The sequence below is a fragment of the Haematobia irritans genome, chromosome 1 (assembly GCF_050003625.1).
Source record: "Haematobia irritans isolate KBUSLIRL chromosome 1, ASM5000362v1, whole genome shotgun sequence".
Taxonomy (NCBI): domain Eukaryota; kingdom Metazoa; phylum Arthropoda; class Insecta; order Diptera; family Muscidae; genus Haematobia; species Haematobia irritans.
The window spans coordinates 248,203,392-248,225,539 of record NC_134397.1 but is presented as its reverse complement, the minus strand read 5'-3'; the positions used below and the strand labels follow the sequence as shown (position 1 = coordinate 248,225,539).

Genomic DNA, 22,148 nt, shown 5'->3' with positions numbered 1-22,148 from the left:
TATATATATATATATATATATATATATATATATATATATATATATATATATATATATATATATATATATATATATATATATACAAAATTTGGTCAAAATTTTATTTCTATAGCATATTTTGTCAATATTTTATTGCTATAGAAAATTTTATCAAAATTTTATTTTTATAGAAAATTTTGTCAACATTTTATTTCTATAGAAAATTTTGTCAAAATTTTATTTTTATAGAAAATTTTGTCAAAATTTTATTTCTATAAAAAATTTTGTCAATTTTTTTTATAGAAAATTTTGTCAAAATTTTATTTCTATAGAAAATTTTTCTAAATTTTATTTCTATAGAAAATTTTGTCAAAATTTTATTTCTATAGAAAATTTTGTCAAATTGTATGTCTATAGAAAATTTTGTCAAAATTTTATTTCTATAGAAAATTTTGTCAAATTGTATGTCTATAGAAAATTTTGTCAAAATTCTATTTCTATAGAAAATTGTGTCAAATTTTTTTTCTATAGAAAATTTTGTCAATATTTTATTTCTATAGAAAATTTTGTCAAAATTTTATCTTATAGAAAATTTTGTCAAAATTTCTATTAAAAATGTTGTCAAGATTTTATTTCCATAGAAAATTTTGTCAAGATTTTATTTTTATAGAAAATTTTGTCAAAATTTTATTTTTATAGAAAATTTTGTCAAAATTTTATTTTTATAGAAAATTTTGTCAAAATTTTATTTCTGTAAAAAATTTTGTCAAAATTGTATTTCTATAGAAACAAAATTTTGTCAAAATGTTATTTCTATAGCAAATTTTGTCAAAATTTTATTTCTATAGAAAATTTTGTTAAAATTTCCATAGAAAATTTTGTCAAGATTTTATTTTTACAGAAAATTTTGTCAAAATTTTATTTTTATAGAAAATTTTGTCAAAACTTTATTTTTATAGAAAATTTTGTCAAGATTTTATTTCTGTAAAAAATTTTTTTCAAAATTTTATTTCTATAGAAAATTTGGTCAAAATTTTATTTCTATAGAAAATTTTGTCATTATTTCATTGCTATAGAAAATTTGGTCAAGATTTTATTTTTATAGAAAATTTTGTCAAAATTTTATTTCTATAGAAAATTTTGTCAAGATTTTATTTCCATAGAAAATTGTCAAAATTTTATATATATAGAAAATTTTGTCAAAATTTTATTTCTATAGCAAATTTTGTCAAAATTTTATTTCTATAGAAAATTTTGTCAATATTTTATTGTTATAGAAAATTTTATCAAAATTTTATTTTTATAGAAAATTTTGTCAACATTTTATTTCTATATAAAATTTTGTCAAAATTTTATTTCTATATAAAATTTTGCCAAAATTTTATTTCCATAGAAAATTGTCAAAATTTTATATATATAGAAAATTTTGTCAAAATTTTATTTTTATAGAAAATTTTGTCAACATTTTATTTCTATAGAAAATTTTGTCAAAATTTTATTTCTATATAAAATTTTGTTAAAATTTTATTTCTATAGAAAATTTTGTCAAGATTTTTTTTCTATAGAAATTTTTCTCAACATTTTTATTTCTATAGAAAATTTTGTCAAAATTTTATTTCTATAGAAAATTTTGTCAAAATTTTATTTTTATAGAAACGTTTTTTTAAATTTTATTTCTATAGAAAATTTTGTCAAAATTTAATTTTTTGGTCAACATTTTATTTCTATAGAAAATTTTATTTATATAGAAAATTTTGTCACAGTTTTATTTCTATAGAACATTTTGTCAAAGCTTTATTTCTATATAAAATTTTGTCAAAATTTTATTTTTATAGAAAATTTTGTCAAAATTTTATTTCTATAGAAAATTTTACAAAAACTATCAAAAAATATTATTTTCCAAAAATGCATTTCTTCAGAAAGTTTTGTCAAAATTTTATTTCTATAGAAAATTTTAGCAAAATTTTATTCTATAGAAAATTTTGTCAAAATTTTATTTCTATAGAAAATTTTGTCAACATTTTATTTCTATAGAAAATTTTGTAAACATTTTATTTTTATAGAAAATTTTGTCAAAATTTTATTTCTATAGAAAATTTGTCATTTTTTTTTTATAGAAAATTTTGTCAAAATTTTATTTCTATAGAAAATTTTGCCAAATTTTATTTCTATAGAAAATTTTGTCAAAATTTTATTTCTTTAGAAAATTTTGTCAAAATTTTATTTCTATAGAAAATTTTGTCAAATTGTATTTCTATAGAAAATTTTGTCAAAATTTTATTTCTATAGAAAATTTTGTCAAAATTTTATTTCTATAGAAAATTTTGTCAAATTGTATGTCTATAGAAAATTTTGTCAAAATTTTATTTCTATAGAAAATTTTGTCAAATTGTATGTCTATAGAAAGTTTTGTCAAAATTTTGTTTCTATAGAAAATTTTGTCAAAATTCTATTTCTATAGAAAATTGTGTCAAAATTTTTTTCTATAGAAAATTTTGTCAATATTTTATTTCTATAGAAAATTTTGTCAAAATTTTATCTTATAGAAAATTTGGTCAAAATTTCTATAAAAAATGTTGTCAAGATTTTATTTCCATAGAAAATTTTGTCAAGATTTTATTTTTATAGAAAATTTTATCAAAATTTTATTTTTATAGAAAATTTTGTCAAAATTTTATTTCTGTAAAAAATTTTGTCAAAATTTTATTTCTATAGAAACAAAATTTTGTCAAAATGTTATTTCTATAGCAAATTTTGTCCAAATTTTATTTCTATAGAAAATTTTGTTAAAATTTCTATAAAAAATTGTGTCAAGATTTTATTTCCATAGAAAATTTTGTCAAGATTTTATTTTTACAGAAAATTTTGTCAAAATTTTATTTTTATAGAAAATTTTGTCAAAACTTTATTTTTATAGAAAATTTTGTCAAAATTTTATTTCTGTAAAAAATTTTTTTCAAAATTTTATTTCTATAGAAAATTTTGTCAAAATTTTATTTCTATAGAAAATTTTGTCAATATTTCATTGCTATAGAAAATTTTGTCAAGATTTTATTTTTATAGAAAATTTTGTCAAAATTTTATTTCTATAGAAAATTTTGTCAAGATTTTATTTCCATAGAAAATTGTCAAAATTTTATATATATATATATATATATATATATATATATATATATATATATATATATATATATATATATATATATATACATATATATATATATATATATATATATATATATATATATATATATATATATATATATATATATATATATATATATATATATATATATATATATATATATATATATATGTATATATATATATATATATATATATATATATATATATATATATATATATATATATATATATATATATATATATATATATATATATATATATATATATACAAAATTTGGTCAAAATTTTATTTCTATAGCATATTTTGTCAATATTTTATTGCTATAGAAAATTTTATCAAAATTTTATTTTTATAGAAAATTTTGTCAACATTTTATTTCTATAGAAAATTTTGTCAAAATTTTATTTTTATAGAAAATTTTGTCAAAATTTTATTTCTATAAAAAATTTTGTCAATTTTTTTTATAGAAAATTTTGTCAAAATTTTATTTCTATAGAAAATTTTTCTAAATTTTATTTCTATAGAAAATTTTGTCAAAATTTTATTTCTATAGAAAATTTTGTCAAATTGTATGTCTATAGAAAATTTTGTCAAAATTTTATTTCTATAGAAAATTTTGTCAAATTGTATGTCTATAGAAAATTTTGTCAAAATTTTGTTTCTATAGAAAATTGTGTCAAATTTTTTTTCTATAGAAAATTTTGTCAATATTTTATTTCTATAGAAAATTTTGTCAAAATTTTATCTTATAGAAAATTTTGTCAAAATTTCTATTAAAAATGTTGTCAAGATTTTATTTCCATAGAAAATTTTGTCAAGATTTTATTTTTATAGAAAATTTTGTCAAAATTTTATTTTTATAGAAAATTTTGTCAAAATTTTATTTTTATAGAAAATTTTGTCAAAATTTTATTTCTGTAAAAAATTTTGTCAAAATTGTATTTCTATAGAAACAAAATTTTGTCAAAATGTTATTTCTATAGCAAATTTTGTCAAAATTTTATTTCTATAAAAAATTTTGTTAAAATTTCCATAGAAAATTTTGTCAAGATTTTATTTTTACAGAAAATTTTGTCAAAATTTTATTTTTATAGAAAATTTTGTCAAAACTTTATTTTTATAGAAAATTTTGTCAAGATTTTATTTCTGTAAAAAATTTTTTTCAAAATTTTATTTCTATAGAAAATTTGGTCAAAATTTTATTTCTATAGAAAATTTTGTCAATATTTCATTGCTATAGAAAATTTGGTCAAGATTTTATTTTTATAGAAAATTTTGTCAAAATTTTATTTCTATAGAAAATTTTGTCAAGATTTTATTTCCATAGAAAATTGTCAAAATTTTATATATATAGAAAATTTTGTCAAAATTTTATTTCTATAGCAAATTTTGTCAAAATTTTATTTCTATAGAAAATTTTGTCAATATTTTATTGTTATAGAAAATTTTATCAAAATTTTATTTTTATAGAAAATTTTGTCAACATTTTATTTCTATATAAAATTTTGTCAAAATTTTATTTCTATATAAAATTTTGCCAAAATTTTATTTCCATAGAAAATTGTCAAAATTTTATATATATAGAAAATTTTGTCAAAATTTTATTTTTATAGAAAATTTTGTCAACATTTTATTTCTATAGAAAATTTTGTCAAAATTTTATTTCTATATAAAATTTTGTTAATATTTTATTTCTATAGAAAATTTTGTCAAGATTTTTTTTCTATAGAAATTTTTCTCAACATTTTATTTCTATAGAAAATTTTGTCAAAATTTTATTTCTATAGAAAATTTTGTCAAAATTTTATTTTTATAGAAACGTTTTTTTAAATTTTATTTCTATAGAAAATTTTGTCAAAATTTAATTTTTTGGTCAACATTTTATTTCTATAGAAAATTTTATTTATATAGAAAATTTTGTCACAGTTTTATTTCTATAGAACATTTTGTCAAAGCTTTATTTCTATATAAAATTTTGTCAAAATTTTATTTCTATAGAAAATTTTGTCAAAATTCTATTTCTATAGAAAATTGTGTCAAAATTTTTTTCTATAGAAAATTTTGTCAATATTTTATTTCTATAGAATATTTTGTCAAAATTTTATCTTATAGAAAATTTTGTCAAAATTTCTATAAAAAATGTTGTCAAGATTTTATTTCCATAGAAAATTTTGTCAAGATTTTATTTTTATAGAAAATTTTATCAAAATTTTATTTTTATAGAAAATTTTGTCAAAATTTTATTTCTGTAAAAAATTTTGTCAAAATTTTATTTCTATAGAAACAAAATTTTGTCAAAATGTTATTTCTATAGCAAATTTTGTCCAAATTTTATTTCTATAGAAAATTTTGTTAAAATTTCTATAAAAAATTGTGTCAAGATTTTATTTCCATAGAAAATTTTGTCAAGATTTTATTTTTACAGAAAATTTTGTCAAAATTTTATTTTTATAGAAAATTTTGTCAAAACTTTATTTTTATAGAAAATTTTGTCAAAATTTTATTTCTGTAAAAAATTTTTTTCAAAATTTTATTTCTATAGAAAATTTTGTCAAAATTTTATTTCTATAGAAAATTTTGTCAATATTTCATTGCTATAGAAAATTTTGTCAAGATTTTATTTTTATAGAAAATTTTGTCAAAATTTTATTTCTATAGAAAATTTTGTCAAGATTTTATTTCCATAGAAAATTGTCAAAATTTTATATATATATATATATATATATATATATATATATAGAAAATTTGGTCAAAATTTTATTTCTATAGCATATTTTGTCAATATTTTATTGCTATAGAAAATTTTATCAAAATTTTATTTTTATAGAAAATTTTGTCAACATTTTATTTCTATAGAAAATTTTGTCAAAATTTTATTTTTATAGAAAATTTTGTCAAAATTTTATTTCTATAAAAAATTTTGTCAATTTTTTTTATAGAAAATTTTGTCAAAATTTTATTTCTATAGAAAATTTTTCTAAATTTTATTTCTATAGAAAATTTTGTCAAAATTTTATTTCTATAGAAAATTTTGTCAAATTGTATGTCTATAGAAAATTTTGTCAAAATTTTATTTCTATAGAAAATTTTGTCAAATTGTATGTCTATAGAAAATTTTGTCAAAATTCTATTTCTATAGAAAATTGTGTCAAATTTTTTTTCTATAGAAAATTTTGTCAATATTTTATTTCTATAGAAAATTTTGTCAAAATTTTATCTTATAGAAAATTTTGTCAAAATTTCTATAAAAAATGTTGTCAAGATTTTATTTCCATAGAAAATTTTGTCAAGATTTTATTTTTATAGAAAATTTTGTCAAAATTTTATTTTTATAGAAAATTTTGTCAAAATTTTATTTTTATAGAAAATTTTGTCAAAATTTTATTTCTGTAAAAAATTTTGTCAAAATTGTATTTCTATAGAAACAAAATTTTGTCAAAATGTTATTTCTATAGCAAATTTTGTCAAAATTTTATTTCTATAGAAAATTTTGTTAAAATTTCCATAGAAAATTTTGTCAAGATTTTATTTTTACAGAAAATTTTGTCAAAATTTTATTTTTATAGAAAATTTTGTCAAAACTTTATTTTTATAGAAAATTTTGTCAAGATTTTATTTCTGTAAAAAATTTTTTTCAAAATTTTATTTCTATAGAAAATTTGGTCAAAATTTTATTTCTATAGAAAATTTTGTCAATATTTCATTGCTATAGAAAATTTGGTCAAGATTTTATTTTTATAGAAAATTTTGTCAAAATTTTATTTCTATAGAAAATTTTGTCAAGATTTTATTTCCATAGAAAATTGTCAAAATTTTATATATATAGAAAATTTTGTCAAAATTTTATTTCTATAGAAAATTTTGTCAAAATTTTATTTCTATAGAAAATTTTGTCAATATTTTATTGTTATAGAAAATTTTATCAAAATTTTATTTTTATAGAAAATTTTGTCAACATTTTATTTCTATATAAAATTTTGTCAAAATTTTATTTCTATATAAAATTTTGCCAAAATTTTATTTCCATAGAAAATTGTCAAAATTTTATATATATAGAAAATTTTGTCAAAATTTTATTTCTATAGCAAATTTTGTCAAAATTTTATTTCTATAGAAAATTTTGTCAATATTTTATTTCTATAGAAAATTTTATCAACATTTTATTTTTATAGAAAATTTTGTCAACATTTTATTTCTATAGAAAATTTTGTCAAAATTTTATTTCTATATAAAATTTTGTTAAAATTTTATTTCTATAGAAAATTTTGTCAAGATTTTTTTTCTATGGAAATTTTTCTCAACATTTTATTTCTATAGAAAATTTTGTCAAAATTTTATTTCTATAGAAAATTTTGTCAAATTTTTATTTTTATAGAAACGTTTTTTTAAATTTTATTTCTATAGAAAATTTTGTCAAAATTTAATTTTTTGGTCAACATTTTATTTCTATAGAAAATTTTATTTATATAGAAAATTTTGTCAAAGTTTTATTTCTATAGAACATTTTGTCAAAGCTTTATTTCTATATAAAATTTTGTCAAAATTTTATTTCTATAGAAAATTTTGTCAAAGTTTTATTTCTATAGAAAATTTTGTCAAAGTTTTATTTCTATGAAAAATCTTGTCAAGATTTGATTTCCATAGAAAATTTTGTCAAGATTTTATTTTTATAGAAAATTTTGTCAAAATTTTATTTTTATAGAAAATTTTGTCAAAATTTTATTTTTATAGAAAATTTTGTCAAAATTTTATTTCTATAGAAAATTTTCTCAAAATTTTATTTTTATAGAAAGTTTTGTCAAAATTTTATTTTTATAGAAAGTTTTGTCAAAATTATATTTCTATAGAAAATTTTGTAAAAATTATATTTACATAGAAAACTTTGTCAAAATTTTATTTCTCTAGAAAATTTTGTTAAAATTTTTGTTTCTATAAAAAAGTTTGTCAAAATTTTATTTCTATAGAAAATTTTGTCAAATGATATGTTCGTCACGAGCACTGTCGTCCGGAATAACTGATAGTCTGTAAAGCACATTAATTTAGCTTTGCAGACTTTTCTTTCGATATGTATCTCTATATGCATTCCCTATACCATAAACAAATTCGGGAAAAGAAAGTTTCATCTCTTTAATTTTTTATATCGTCTCATTGGGAGATGTTGCATGAAAAAGAGTATATGTGTGGTCTGGCCGTAACTTAGCTTCAATTGAATTTCCTTAGGTTCTTTACGATTGTTTGTTTGTGTGTGTGTAATAGAGAGTGAGTGAGTGCCAGTGTGTGAGTGTCATTTTGTGATTCTTTTGATCGACGAATGCTCATTCTATGCCATGGCAATTCATTTTCATTCTATTCTATTCGAATCTATTCTCGTCATTGATTTTCGATTTTCATCAACTCTCTCTCTCTTCTACTCCCTTTCTCTCTCTCTCTATGTCTTTGCATGGTGGCCATATGGACAGATACGTCATTGAATCGCCACGCTGGTTGATTAGCAAGAAACGCTTTGGTGATGCGATTAGGCAATTTAAGAAAATTGCCGCCATCAATGGACATCAATTTGACATGAGTGAAAAAGAGTTGGCTGCCATCTACAAAAGCAGTGACGAGGAGGTAACGTACGGCATAGCATCCTTATTTTCTGGTTGGCGTTTAGCAAGGAATACCTGCATCATGGGTTTCAGTTGGTGAGTATGTGAAAAAAATCAAATCAAAAGGCATGAGCCACTAATAAATTCCTTTTGTTTATATGAAATTTTTTTGTTTTTTTTTAATCGAACGTTGAAGAAAGTCATTGGGTAAATTTGATGCAAATTTAATTCCATGACATTCGATTTAAAATGGATTAAAAGGCGAATATTTTTTTACAAACCTAAAACATTTTCATCTATAGTTTTCAGACATTGTCGATTTTAAATATTTATTATAGATCACAGGGTAAATGGCAAAGTTGAAATGTGACAATTTTTGCACAACATATTGCTCCCTTTAGAAAATTATAACATAAAAATTGCGGACTATACAGATGATCTATGTTAATACTCACAGTCAAGGAAAATTACCAGGTATAATTGGAAGAATACGAGAGCGATTCCGCTACACCAGACAAAAAATTGAGCAAAGCCAAAATGGGGAAAGGGTTGCAACTAAAACCAACTATTAGACTTATTACGCCATCTAGTAGTGTAGTCAAGTCATATATCCAGTCAGTGTTGCCAGTATTTTCTGGATCTTGTCCCCGAATTAGGACGCAAATAATTTCGTCCTATTTTTGTGAACATTTATTTCTAAAGAAAATGTTGTCAAAATTTTATTTCTATAGAAAATTTTGTCAAATTTTAATTTTTACAGACATTTTTGTCAAGATTGTATTTCCAAAGAAAACTTTGTCAAAATTTTATTTCTATAGAAAATTTTGTCTAAATTTTTCTTTCTATAAACAATTTTGTCTAAATTTCTCTTTCTATAGAAAATTTTGTCAAAATTTTATTTCTAGAGAAAATGTTGTCAAATTTTTCTTTCTCTGGAAAATTTTATCAACATTTTATTTCTATAGAAAATTTTATCAAAATTTTATTTCTATAGAAAATTTTTTCAAAATTTTATGTCTAGAGAAAATGTTGTCAAAATTTTATTTCTACAGAAAATTTTGTCAAATTTTTCTTTCTATAGAAAATTTTATTTCTATAGAAAATTTTGCCAAAATTTTATTTCTAGAGAAAATTTTGTTATATTTTTCTTTTTATAGAAAATTTTATCAACATTTTATTATAGAAAATTTGGTCAAAAATTTATTCCTAGAGAAAATTTTCTCAAAATTGTATTTCTATAGAAAATTTTGTCTAAATTTTATTTCTAGAGTAAAATTTTGTCTAAATTTTATTTCTGTAGAAAATTTTATCAAAATTTTATTTCTATAGAAAATTTTGTCAAAAATTTTAATTCTATAGAAAATTTCGTCAAATTTTTATTTCAAGAGAAAATTTTGTCAACATTTTATTCCTAGAGATAATTTTCTCAAAATTTTACTTCTATAGAAAATGTTTCCAAAATTTTATTTCTATAAAAAATGTTGCCAACATTTTATTCCTAGAGAAAATTTTCTCAAAATTTTATTTCTATAGAAAATTTTGTCTAAATTTTATTTCTAGAGAAAATTTTGTTAAAATTTTATTTCTAAAAAAAATGTTGTCAAATTTTTCTTTCTATAGAAAATTTTATCAACATTTTATTTCTATAGAAAATGTTGTCAAAAATTTTATTTCTATAGAAAATGTTGTCAAAAATTTTATTTTTATAGGAAATTTGGTCAAAAATTTATTCCTAGAGAAAATTTTCTCAAAATTTTATTTCTATAGAAAATTTGGTCAACATTTTATTTCTAGAGAAAATTTTGTCAATTTTTTCTTTCTATAGAAAATTGTATCAATTTTTTCTTTCTATAGAAAATTTTGTCAAAAAGTTTAATTGTATAGAAAATTTTGTCAAAATTTTATTCCTCGAGATAATTTTGTCAAAATTTGATTCCTCGAGATAATTTTCTCAAAATTTTATTTCAGAAAAATTTTGTCAAAATTTTATTTCAGAAAAAATTTTGTCAAATTTTTCTTTCTATAGAAAATTTTATAAATATTTTCTTTTTACAGAAAATTTTATCAAAATTTTATTTCTATAGAAAATTTGGTCAAAAATTTTTTTCTGTAGAAAATTTTATCAAAATATTATTTCTAGAGAAAATTTTGCCTAAATTTTATTTCTTTAGAAAATTTTTGTCAAAAATTTGTTTTTATTTATCTACAGAAAATTTATGAAGTAACATACCGTGAATGAAGTACCATATAAAACTAACAACAAAAAAATATTTAAAATTGGCGAGTTGGCAAACAAAATTTTATTTTCTTTAAAATTCAGTCTTGACAATAATCTTCCAATGGAATTTTTGTTGAAATTTAGTGAAAAGTACTTTTTTGCTCAAAGAAATACCTTTTTTTACTTTCTTAAAAATTGTATTTTTTATCCCTGATTTCTAGTTGTAAAATACAGAAAACACTGACCAGTGGGAGAGAACATTATACACAATTTTTGGGTGATAAAAAAATATAGATTTTGGTGTCTGCTAGAAGGACCTCGATGTTTATATTGCCAAGGATGATATGGTTGCTAGGTAGATTTCAGGCTGAAACTTTAGTAGGCTCCAAGAAAGCATGCAAGTTGAAATTACAATTTTTTACTCCTAGTTCCTCATCACGAAAACGCCCATACACCAGATTTGATAAATTTTATACTTTAGTACCATTTTCTGTATTGTTTCCAATGAAAAAAACAAGTAAATATGGCCGAAAAAGCGGTCAGGCCGGGCGGTGGGGGGAATATTTTCATGGGGCGCATATCCATTATAAAGCGTCGTCTCACATTTGTTGCTCTGCTTCATTTGGGTTTTGTGGCTCATTTTCTTAGGGTCCATGTTCAGGATTTAACAATGGTGGTAACAGCAAACAAATTTGGTGTTGTTGTTTTCCATATAATTTTTTTGGGGTCATATATCATATAGGTTTGGGGCTAATTTTCATAGCGCCTTTTGTTCTGATATTCTTTTTCATTAATTTTCTATAAGGTATAAAATGTTGACAACATTTTCTATAGGAATAAAAGTTTGGCAAAATTTTCTATAGAATTAAAACAGATTCTTAGAAATAAAATTTTTAAAAATAAGACTTTTTTGTTTGGTGGGTTTTTGGTAACATGTTCTCCAAATTTTGGTAGATTAGTTTTGGCTCGAGTGGTATTCGTGTTCTCAAAATTTTATTTTAGGGTCGATTTTCATTATATTTCGTGTGAGCTCAGTTTTATTTGGCTCATATTCATTAAGAGGCGTCGCCCCAATGTGGGATTTTGGGACTCATTTTCCTAGGGCATACACCGCTGCCTGTGGTTCTATGTGGTGATGAGACCTTTTTTTATTACAGTTACATTTTTTGGGGCTTAGTTTCATGGGTCTCATATTAATTATGAAGCGTCGCTCGATTTTGGGGTTTTGGGGCTCATTTTCCAGGGGTCTATTTTCATACTTTTGCTTGTGGTTCCATGTGGAAATTAGTCATAATTTTGTTGATTGAGATTGATTTTCATGCTTCAATTAGGTTAGGTTAGGTTAGGTGGCAGCCCGATGTATCAGGCTCACTTAGACTATTCAGTCCATTGTGATACCACATTGATGAACTTCTCTCTAATCACAGAGTGCTGCCCGATTCCATATTAAGCTCAATGACAAGGGACCTCCTTTTTATAGCCGAGTCCGAACGGCGTTCCAAATTGCACTTAGAGAAGCTTTGAGACCCTCACAAATGTCACCAGCATTACTGAGGTGGGATAATCCACCGTTGAAAAACTTTTTGGTGTTCAGCCGAAGCAGGAATCGAACCCACGACCTTGGGTATGCAAGGCGGGCATGCTAACCATTGCAACACGGTGGTTCCCTTCTTCATTTATATTTCATTGGGGTACATTTTCATGGGCTTCATATTAATTGTGAAGCGTCGTTCCACATGTGGGGCCCTGTTTCATTTGAGGTTTGAGTTTCATATTTTTTCTGTGATGCCATGTGAAAATTAGTCCTTATTTGTTTTTTGGGAGTGATTTTCATGTTTCAGTTACATTTTATTGGGGCTTAGTTTCATGGGCCTCATTTTAACTCAATCAAACGTTGCCCTTTTGGGGCCCTGTTTCATTTGGGCTTTGGGCCTCTTTTCATACAGTCTTTTCATAATTTTGACAAGAATATGTTTTTATGTGTTTTCCGTTATGCTCATTCCGAAAAATATATTTTTTTCAGGTGCGTTGTAGCTGTTTCATACTTTACATTGGTGCTGTTCAGTTCTCGAATGAATGGAAATCCTTTCTTGAATTTTCTTATGCAGAGTATTGTGGAAATTCCAGCATACATGCTGGGAAAATATATTGGTAGGTATCAAAAATCACAAGAAACTTTGCGTTAAGTGAAAAAAAAAGAAAAAACTAAAAATATTAAAATTGAGCCAACGAAATTTTTTCATTACACAGAAAAAAATATCACCAAAAAATTTCCAAGTTGACTGAAGTTGAAAAAAAATTTAAATTAATAAATTAATTGATACAATAAACATTTTAATCAAGATAGAAGCATTAAATTAATCAAGTCAAGTGATTGAAAACTTTTAATTAATTTATATATAAATTAAATTTAATTTTTAATTTTAATGAAACTCAGAAGACTAGGTCAGTTAAAAAATTGATGGAAAGTTTTTTTATATTTTTAAATAAAAATTTATATCAAACACTCACTGTTTAATCAAATTAAAAATACCAAGTCGGTTAAGAAAATTAATGAAAATACACAGAAAAATATTTCACGAAAAATTTTGCAATTAAAGTTTTAATTGAGTTTTAAAATAAAAAAACAAATAAACAATTCAATTAATTCCAAAAAATTTTTAACTGAAACAAAAATCAATCACAAAAATTAATAGCATCAATTAGTGTTTTAATTGAATCAATTATTTTTTTTTTTAATTAACTATCAATTCATTTTTTAATTGATACTAACATTACTGTAATTGTAGACATATGAATTAAAAAATTTATTTGATCAATTAGTTTCGTGATTAAATCAGAAAAAATTGAAAAAAATTCAATTAACAAAATAATTGATCCAATTAACTTTTTAATCAAGACAGATCATTTAGTTAATCAATAACTAATGATTGATAATGATTGAAAATTGTAAAATTTTTAATTAATTTATAAATAAATTTAATAAAAATTTTTAATTTTAATGAAACTCGGAAGACTACACAGAAAAAAATTTCACGAAAATGTTTCCAATTAAAATGTTAATTGAGTTTTAAAAAATATTCAATTAAACATTTAATTGATTCAACAAAATTTTTAATTGAAACAAAAATCAAGCACAAATATTAATAGTATCAATTAATTTTTTAATTGACCTTCAATTAATTTTTTAATTGATACTATCATTTCTGTGATTGAAGACATTTCAATTAAAAAATTAATTGGATCAATTAATTTCGTGATTGAACCAGAAAAAAAATTTTTTGTGTAGGCCAGTTAAAAAAAGTGATGGGATATTTTTAAATAAAAATTTATATCAAACAATCATTGTTTAATAACTAAGTCGGTTAAGAAAGTAAATGAAAATACACCGAAAAATATTTCACGAAAAGTTTTCCAATTAAAGTTTTAATTGACTTAAAAAAAAAAAATAAACTATTTAATTATTTAAAAAAATTGTTTAACTGAAAAAAAAATCAATCACAAAAATTAATAGTGTTTCAATGGGATCAATTATTTTTTTAAATTGATTTTCAATTAATTTTTTAATTGATACTAACATTACTGTGATTGAAGACATATCAATTAAAAAATTTATTTGATGAATTAGTTTCAGAAAAAAATTGAAAAAAAATTCAAATAACAAAATAATTGATCCAATTAACTTTTTAATCAAGATAGAAGCATTAAGTTAATCAATATCTAATGATTGATAATGATTGAAAATTTTAAAATTTTTAATTAATTTATAAATAAATTCAATTAAAATTTTTAATTTTAATGAAACTCGGACTACACAATTAAAAATTCCAATTAAAATTTTAATTGAGTTTTAAAAAATATTCAATTAAAAATTTACTTGATTCAACAAAATTTTTAATTGAAACAAAAATGAAGCACAAATATTAATAGTATCAATTAATTTTTTAATTGGATCAATTAGTTTTTAATTGATACTATCATTTCTGTGATTGAAGACATTTCAATTAAAAAATTAATTGGATCAATTAATTTCGTGATTGAACCAGAAAAAATTTTTTTGTGTGTAGGTCAGTTAAAAAAAGTGATGGGAACTTTTTTTATATTTTTAAATAAAAATTTTTATCAAACAATCACTGTTTAATAACTAAGTCGATTAAGAAAGTAAATGAAATTACACCGAAAAACATTTCACGAAAAATTTTCCAATTAAAGTCTTAATTGACTTAAAAAAAAAAAAACAAATAAACTATTTAATTATTTAAAAAAATTGTTTAACTGAAAAAAAAAAATCAATCACAAAAATTAATAGCAGCAATTAGTGTTTTAATTGGATCAATTAATTTTTTAATTGACTTTCAATTAATTTTTTAATTGATACTAACATTACTGTGATTGAAGACATATCAATTAAAAAATTAATTTGATCAATTAGTTTCGTGATTAAATCATAAAAATATATCTTTTGTGTGTAGTTACGTTTTTAATTAAAAAAATAAATTGATGTTTGTCATTAACATCAATTAAATTTTTAATAGAATCAATTAATTTTTTAATCAAATATTTTTTTTATGCCCAATTAAAACAGTGATTAATACTATCATTTTCGTGATTGAAGATTTTTCGATTAAATTGATTAATTGATCAATCACATTTCGTGATTGAATGGTAAAAAAAATTGTTTGTGTGTAGGATACAAAAAAAATCTTTAATAATATGTTTCGTTATTTAATTAAAAACAAGTAAGGAAAGTCTAAAGTCGGGCGGGGCCGACTATATTATACCCTGCACTACTTTGTAGATCTAAATTTTCGATACCATATCACATCCGTCAAATGTGTTGGGGGCTATATATAAAGGTTTGTCCCAAATACAAATACATAAATATCACTCGATCTGGACAGAATTTGATAGACTGCTACACAATCTATAGACTCAAAATTTAAGTCGGCTAAGGCACTAGGGTGGAACATAATGTTAGTAAAAAAATATGGGAAACGTTTAAATCTGAAGCAATTTTAAGGAAACTTCGAAAACGTTTATTTATGATTTATTGCTCGATATATATGTATTAGAAGTTTAAGGAAAATTAGTCATTTTTACAACTTTTCGACTAAGCAGTGGCGATTTTACAAGGAAAATGTTGGTATTTTGACCATTTTTGTCGAAATCAGAAAAACAACCAAATTTGTCACGCATAGCTACAATGCTAATTCTACTCCCTGTGCAAAATTTCAACTAAATCGGAGTTAAAAATTGGCCTCTGTGGTCATATGAGTATAAATCGGGCGAAAGCTATATATGGGAGCTATATCTAAATCTGAACCGATTTCAACCAAACTTGGCACGCATAGCAACAATGCTAATCCTACTCCCTGTGCAAAGTTTCAACTAAATCGGAGTTAAAAATTGGCCTCTGTGGTCATATGAGTATAAATCGGGCGAAAGCTATATATGGGAGCTATATCTAAATCTGAACCGATTTCAACCAAATTTGGCAGGCATAGCAACAATGCTAATTCTACTCCCTGTGCAAAATTTCAACTAAATCGGAGTTAAAAATTGGCCTCTGTGGTCATAGGAGTGTAAATCGGGCGAAAGCTATATATGGGAGCTATATCTAAATCTGAACCGATTTCAACCAAACTTGGCACGCATAGCAACAATGCTAATCCTACTCCCTGTGCAAAATTTCAACTAAATCGGAGTTAAAAATTGGCCTCTGTGGTCATATGAGTGTAAATCGTGCAAAAGCTATATATGGGAGATATATCTAAATCTTAACCGATTTCAACCAAATTTGGCACGCATAGCTATAATGCTAATTCTACTCCCTGTGCAAAATTTCAACTAAATCAGAGTTAAAAATTGGCCTCTGTGGTCATATGAGTGTAAATCGGGCGAAAACTATATATGGGAGCTATATCTAAATCTGAACCGATTTCAACCAAATTTGGCACGCATTGCAACAATGCTAATTCTACTCCCTGTCCATCATTTCAACTAAATCGGAGTTAAAAATTGGCTTCTGTGGTCATATGAGTGTAAATCGTGCAAAAGCTATATATGGGAGATATATCTAAATCTTAACCGATTTCAACCAAATTTGGCAAGCATAGCTACAATGCTAATTCTACTCTCTGTGCAAAATTACAACCAAATTGGGGTAAAACTCTGGCTTCTGTGACCGTATTAGTCCGTATCGGGCGAAAGATATATATATGGGAGCTATATCTAAATCTGAACAGATTTCAATCAAATTTGGCACACTTGACTATAGTGCTAATTGTTCTTATTGTGCAAAATTTTAGGCAAATTAGGGTAAAACTCTGGCTTCTGGGGCCAAATAAGTCCATATCGGGCGAAATATATATATGGGAGCTATATCTAAATCTGAACCGATTTCTTCCAAAATCAATAGGGATCTATTCTGAGCCAAAGCACATACCTGTGCCAAATTTGAAGTCGATTGGACTAAAACTGCGACCTAGACTTTGATTACAAAATGTGTTCGCGGACAGACGGACATCGCTATATTGACTCAGGAGCCCACCCTGAGCATTTTTGCCAAAGACACCATGTGTCTATCTCGTCTCCTTCTGGGTGTTGCAAACATATGCACTAACTTATATAAAAACAAGTTAGGAAAGTCTAAAGTCGGGCGGGGCCGACTATATTATACCCTGCACCACTTAGTACATCTAAATTTTCGATACCATATCACATTCGTCAAACGTGTTGGGGGCTATATATAAAGCTTTGTCCCAAATACATACATTTATATATCACTCGATCTGGACAGAATTTGATAGACTTCTACAAAATCTATAGACTCAAAATTTATGTCGGCTAATGCACTAGGGTGGAACACAATGTTAGTAAAAAAAATATGGGAAACATTTAAATCTGAAGCAATTTTAAGGAAACTTCGCAAAAGTTTATTTATGATTTATCGCTCGATATATATGTATTACAAGTTTAGGAAAATTAGAGTGAGTTTTACAACTTTTCGACTAAGCAGTGGCGATTTTACAAGGAAAATGTTGGTATTTTGACCATTTTTGTCTAAATCAGAAAAACATATATATGGGAGCTATATCTAAATCTTAACCGATTTCAACCAAATTTGGCACGCATAGCTAGAATGCTAAATCTACTCCCTGTGCAAAATTTCAACTAAATCAGAGTTAAAAATTGGCCTCTGTGGTCATATGAGTGTAAATCGGGCGAAAGCTATATATGGGAGCTATATCTAAATCTGAACCGATTTCAACCAAATTTGGCACGCATAGCAACAATGCTAATTTTACTCCCTGTGCAAAATTTAAACTAAATCAGAGTTAAAAATTGGCCTCTGTGGTCATATGAGTGTAAATCGGGCGAAAGCTATATATGGGAGCTATATCTAAATCTGAACCGATTTCAACCAAATTTGGCACGCATTGCAACAATGCTAATTCTACTCCCTGTGCACAATTTCAACTAAATCGGAGTTAAAAATTGGCCTCTGTGGTCATATGAGTGTAAATCGTGCAAAAGCTATATATGGGAGATATATCTAAATCTTAACCGATTTCAACCAAATTTGGCACGCATAGCTACAATGCTAATTCTATTCCCTGTGCAAAATTTCAACTAAATCGGAGAAAAAAAATGGCCTCTGTGGTCATATGAGTTTAAATCGGGCGAAAGCTATATATGGAAGCTATATCTAAATCTGAATCGCTTTCAACCAAATTTGGCACGCATAGCTACAATGCTAATTCTACTCCCTGTGCAAAATTTCAACCAAATTGGGGTAAAACTCTGGCTTCTGGGACCGTATTAGTCCATATCGGGCGAAAGATATATATGGGAGCTATATCTAAATCTGAACAGATTTCAATCAAATTTGGCACACTTGACTATAGTGCTAATTGTTCTTCTTGTGCAAAATTTTAGGCAAATTAGGGTAAAACTCTGGCTTCTGGGGCCAAATAAGTCCATATCGGGCGAAATATATACATGGGAGCTATATCTAAATCTTAACCGATTTCTTCCAAAGTCAATAGGGATCTATTCTGAGCCAAAACACATAGCTGTGCCAAATTTGAAGTCGATTGGACTAAAACTGATTACAAAATGTGTTCACGGACAGACGGACATGGCTATATCGACTCAGGAGCCCACCCTGAGCATTTTTGCCAAAGACACCATGTGTCTATCTCGGCTCCTTCTGGGTGTTGCAAACATATGCACTAACTTATAATACCCTGTTCCACAGTGTGGAGCAGGGTATAAAAATTACAACAATAACGAAACCTTTCATTGTATTTATGAAATTGTTTTGTTGGCTTTATTTGAATGACAAATTACTATAACCAAGATTTTTCCACGAGTGTAATAAAAATCTAAAAAAATCCCTACAGGTGACAAATTTGGCCGACGTTTCACCAATAGCTCCTCATTCTTTGTCTCATTTTTGGCATGTATACCATTGATTATATTGGCAACAGGTAAATGTAGAATATTCAAAAAATAAAAATTAAAAAAAAAAAATAATTTACAATTGTTTTTTCTATTTTCCTAATTTTCTAGAGGAAAAATATGAAATAATTGTCATGGGTTTGGCTGCATTCATCAAATTTTTAAATGCTGTCACATTCTTCACTGCCAGCTTACAGGGTATGGAAATTTATCCCACATGTATGCGTCAGACGGGCATTGCCCTTGGCACCATCCTGGCCAATGCTGTTGGTATTTTGGCACCATATCTGGTCTATTTAGGCACCACGGTAGACATCCGCAGTCCTTATTATATTCTGGGAGCGTTGTTCTTCTTTGGCGCGGTGGGAGCTTTATTCTTACCCGAAACCTTACATAAGAAGTTACCCGATACCATGGAAGAGGCTCGTAACTTTGGCAGACATGATGTAAGTGATGATGATGATGATGGTGATGATGAGTGTATTTTTTTGTTGCGGTTTTGGAGAATGAATTTTGGCATAACAACTCTTGCCGGCTTAGCTAGCATTTGGCATAACTTAATATAGAGGAGTTTTGCTAGGGATATTTTTTTTATGATATAAAGAAATTCTTTATCTTTTGTAAAAATTTTGTATCTTATTAAGAATGTATTTTCTTTTCTTTTTTTTATAGAAATTCTTCAGTTTACCTAAGGCTCCAGCACCCACACCTGCCAAAATGGATGAAACAACAGAGAAATTAAATAAAGCCGAATATGCCCCATAAGGCATAGAGTTTTCATTGTTTATGCCATCATTTTGGCTTTGTGATTTTTTTTTTTTAGCCTAAATTTCTTCTTTTTCCTTCTTCAGTATTTGATGATTTCAATAGAAGCGGATGGATATTCTTTTCGCTTCCTTAGTTCCTTTGTCCATGTAGAAAACAATCGAAAAAAAAAACGAGGGTGACAATGTGATGTATGTACTTTAAGATATTTCTATTTAATTTTAGTTCAATTATTTTTATTTTTTTTTTTTTTCAAATTAATTTCTATGTACGAATGTATATAATTTTACAGATATTTGAAGTTTGTTTGTACATATATAGAATTATTTGTATGTGAATTTAATTTAAATTAATTAAATAAGAAATATTTTAATTAAATTGGAATAAGATTATTTTTAAATGCGAATTGTGTTGTATTTGTTTTTGGTTCTCTAACGGGGTTTACATTGAGAAAAAATGACACAGAAAAGTATTAATTGCAATAAAAGGTGGTACCCTAGTTTTTATACACAGAAAAAAATTTCACGAAAATTTTTCCAATTAAAATTTTAATTGAGTTTTAAAAAATATTCAATTAAAAATTTAATTGAATCAACAAATTTTTTAATTGAAACAAAAATCAATCACAAAAATTAATAGTATCAATTAATTTTTTAATTGGATCAATTAATTTTTTAATTGACCTTCAATTAATTTTTTAATTGATACTATCATTTCTGTGATTGAAGACATTTCAATTAAAAAATTAATTGGATCAATTAATTTCGTGATTGAATCAGAAAAAAAAATTTTTGTGTGTACCAAAAACAAGTAAGGAAAGTCTAAAGTCGGGAGGGGCCGACTATATTATACCCTGCACCACTTTGTAGATTTCGATACCATATCACATCCGTCAAATGTGTTGGGTGCTATATATAAAGGTTTGTCCCAAAAACATACATTTAAATATCACTCGATTTGGACAGAATTAGATAGACTTTTACAAAATCTATAGACTCAAAATTTAAGTTCGCTAATGCACTAGGGTAGAACACAATTTTAGTAAAAAAATATGGGAAACATTTAAATCTGAAGCAATTTTAAGGAAACTTCGCAAAAGTTTATTTATGATTTATCGCTCAATATATATGTATTAGAAGTTTAGGAAAGTTAGAGTCATTTTTACAACTTAGTCGACTAAGCAGTGGCGATTTAACAAGGAACATTTTGGTATTTTGGCCATTTTTGTCGAAATCAGAAAAACATTTATATGGGAGCTATATCTAAATCTGAACCGATTTCAACCAAATTTGGCACGCAAAGCTACAATGCTAATTCTACTCCCTGTGCAAATTTTCAACTAAATCGGAGTAAAAAATTGGCCTCAGTGGTCATATGAGTGTAAATCGAGCGAAAGCTATATATGGGAGCTATGTATAAATCTGAACCGATTCTAATGAAATTTGGCACGCATAGCTACAATGCTCAATCTACTCCCTGTGCAAAATTTCAACAAAATGGGGCCAAAACTCTGGCTTCTAGGACCATATTAGTCCATATCGGGCGAAAGATATATATGGGAGCTATATCTAAATCTGCATCGATTGCAACCAAATTTGGCACGCATGGCGACAATGCTAAATCTACTCCCTGTGCAAAATTTCAACCAACGATTGGACTTAAATTGCTACCTAGACTTTGATCACAAAAATGTGTTCACAGACAGACGGACGGACGGACGGACGGACTGACAGACGGACATGGTTATATCGACTCAGGGACCCACCCTGAGCATTATTGCCAAAGACACCATGTGTCTATCTCGTCTCCTTCTGGGTGTTACATTCACTAACTTATAATACCCTGTTCCACAGTGTGGCGCAGGGTATAAAAATATATACAGTGAGTCACAGTGAAAATGGCCCACCCACACAAATTTAGTTGTTAGAATGAGAACCTCATTTTCTTGCAAATATATATTTCAATTTCTTTTATTTTCTTAAAATAT

General features: G+C 24.3%; 1 protein-coding gene across 1 annotated transcript; it reads left to right on the top strand.

Moving 5' to 3' along the window:
• Nucleotides 1-8,559: 8,559 nt before the first annotated feature.
• LOC142219703 (carcinine transporter-like) lies at nt 8,560-20,567 on the top strand. The gene is made up of 5 exons (XM_075288574.1): nt 8,560-8,811; nt 12,957-13,084; nt 19,339-19,425; nt 19,508-19,842; nt 20,069-20,567. Exons 1-5 carry the CDS (start codon nt 8,579-8,581, stop codon nt 20,159-20,161), a joined length of 876 nt encoding a protein of 291 aa, XP_075144689.1. The 5' UTR covers nt 8,560-8,578; the 3' UTR covers nt 20,162-20,567.
• Nucleotides 20,568-22,148: the final 1,581 nt, after the last annotated feature.

What these genes read in the sequence shown, in the direction of transcription:
- LOC142219703 (XM_075288574.1), top strand. Translation starts at nt 8,579, where the DNA reads ATGGACAGATACGTCATTGAATCGCCACGCTGGTTGATTAGCAAGAAA. An exon ending in TGCATCATGGGTTTCAGTTG is followed by an intron (nt 8,812 to 12,956) that starts GTGAGTATGTGA and finishes TATTTTTTTCAG; the next exon opens with GTGCGTTGTAGCTGTTTCAT. An exon ending in ATTGATTATATTGGCAACAG is followed by an intron (nt 19,426 to 19,507) that starts GTAAATGTAGAA and finishes CTAATTTTCTAG; the next exon opens with AGGAAAAATATGAAATAATT.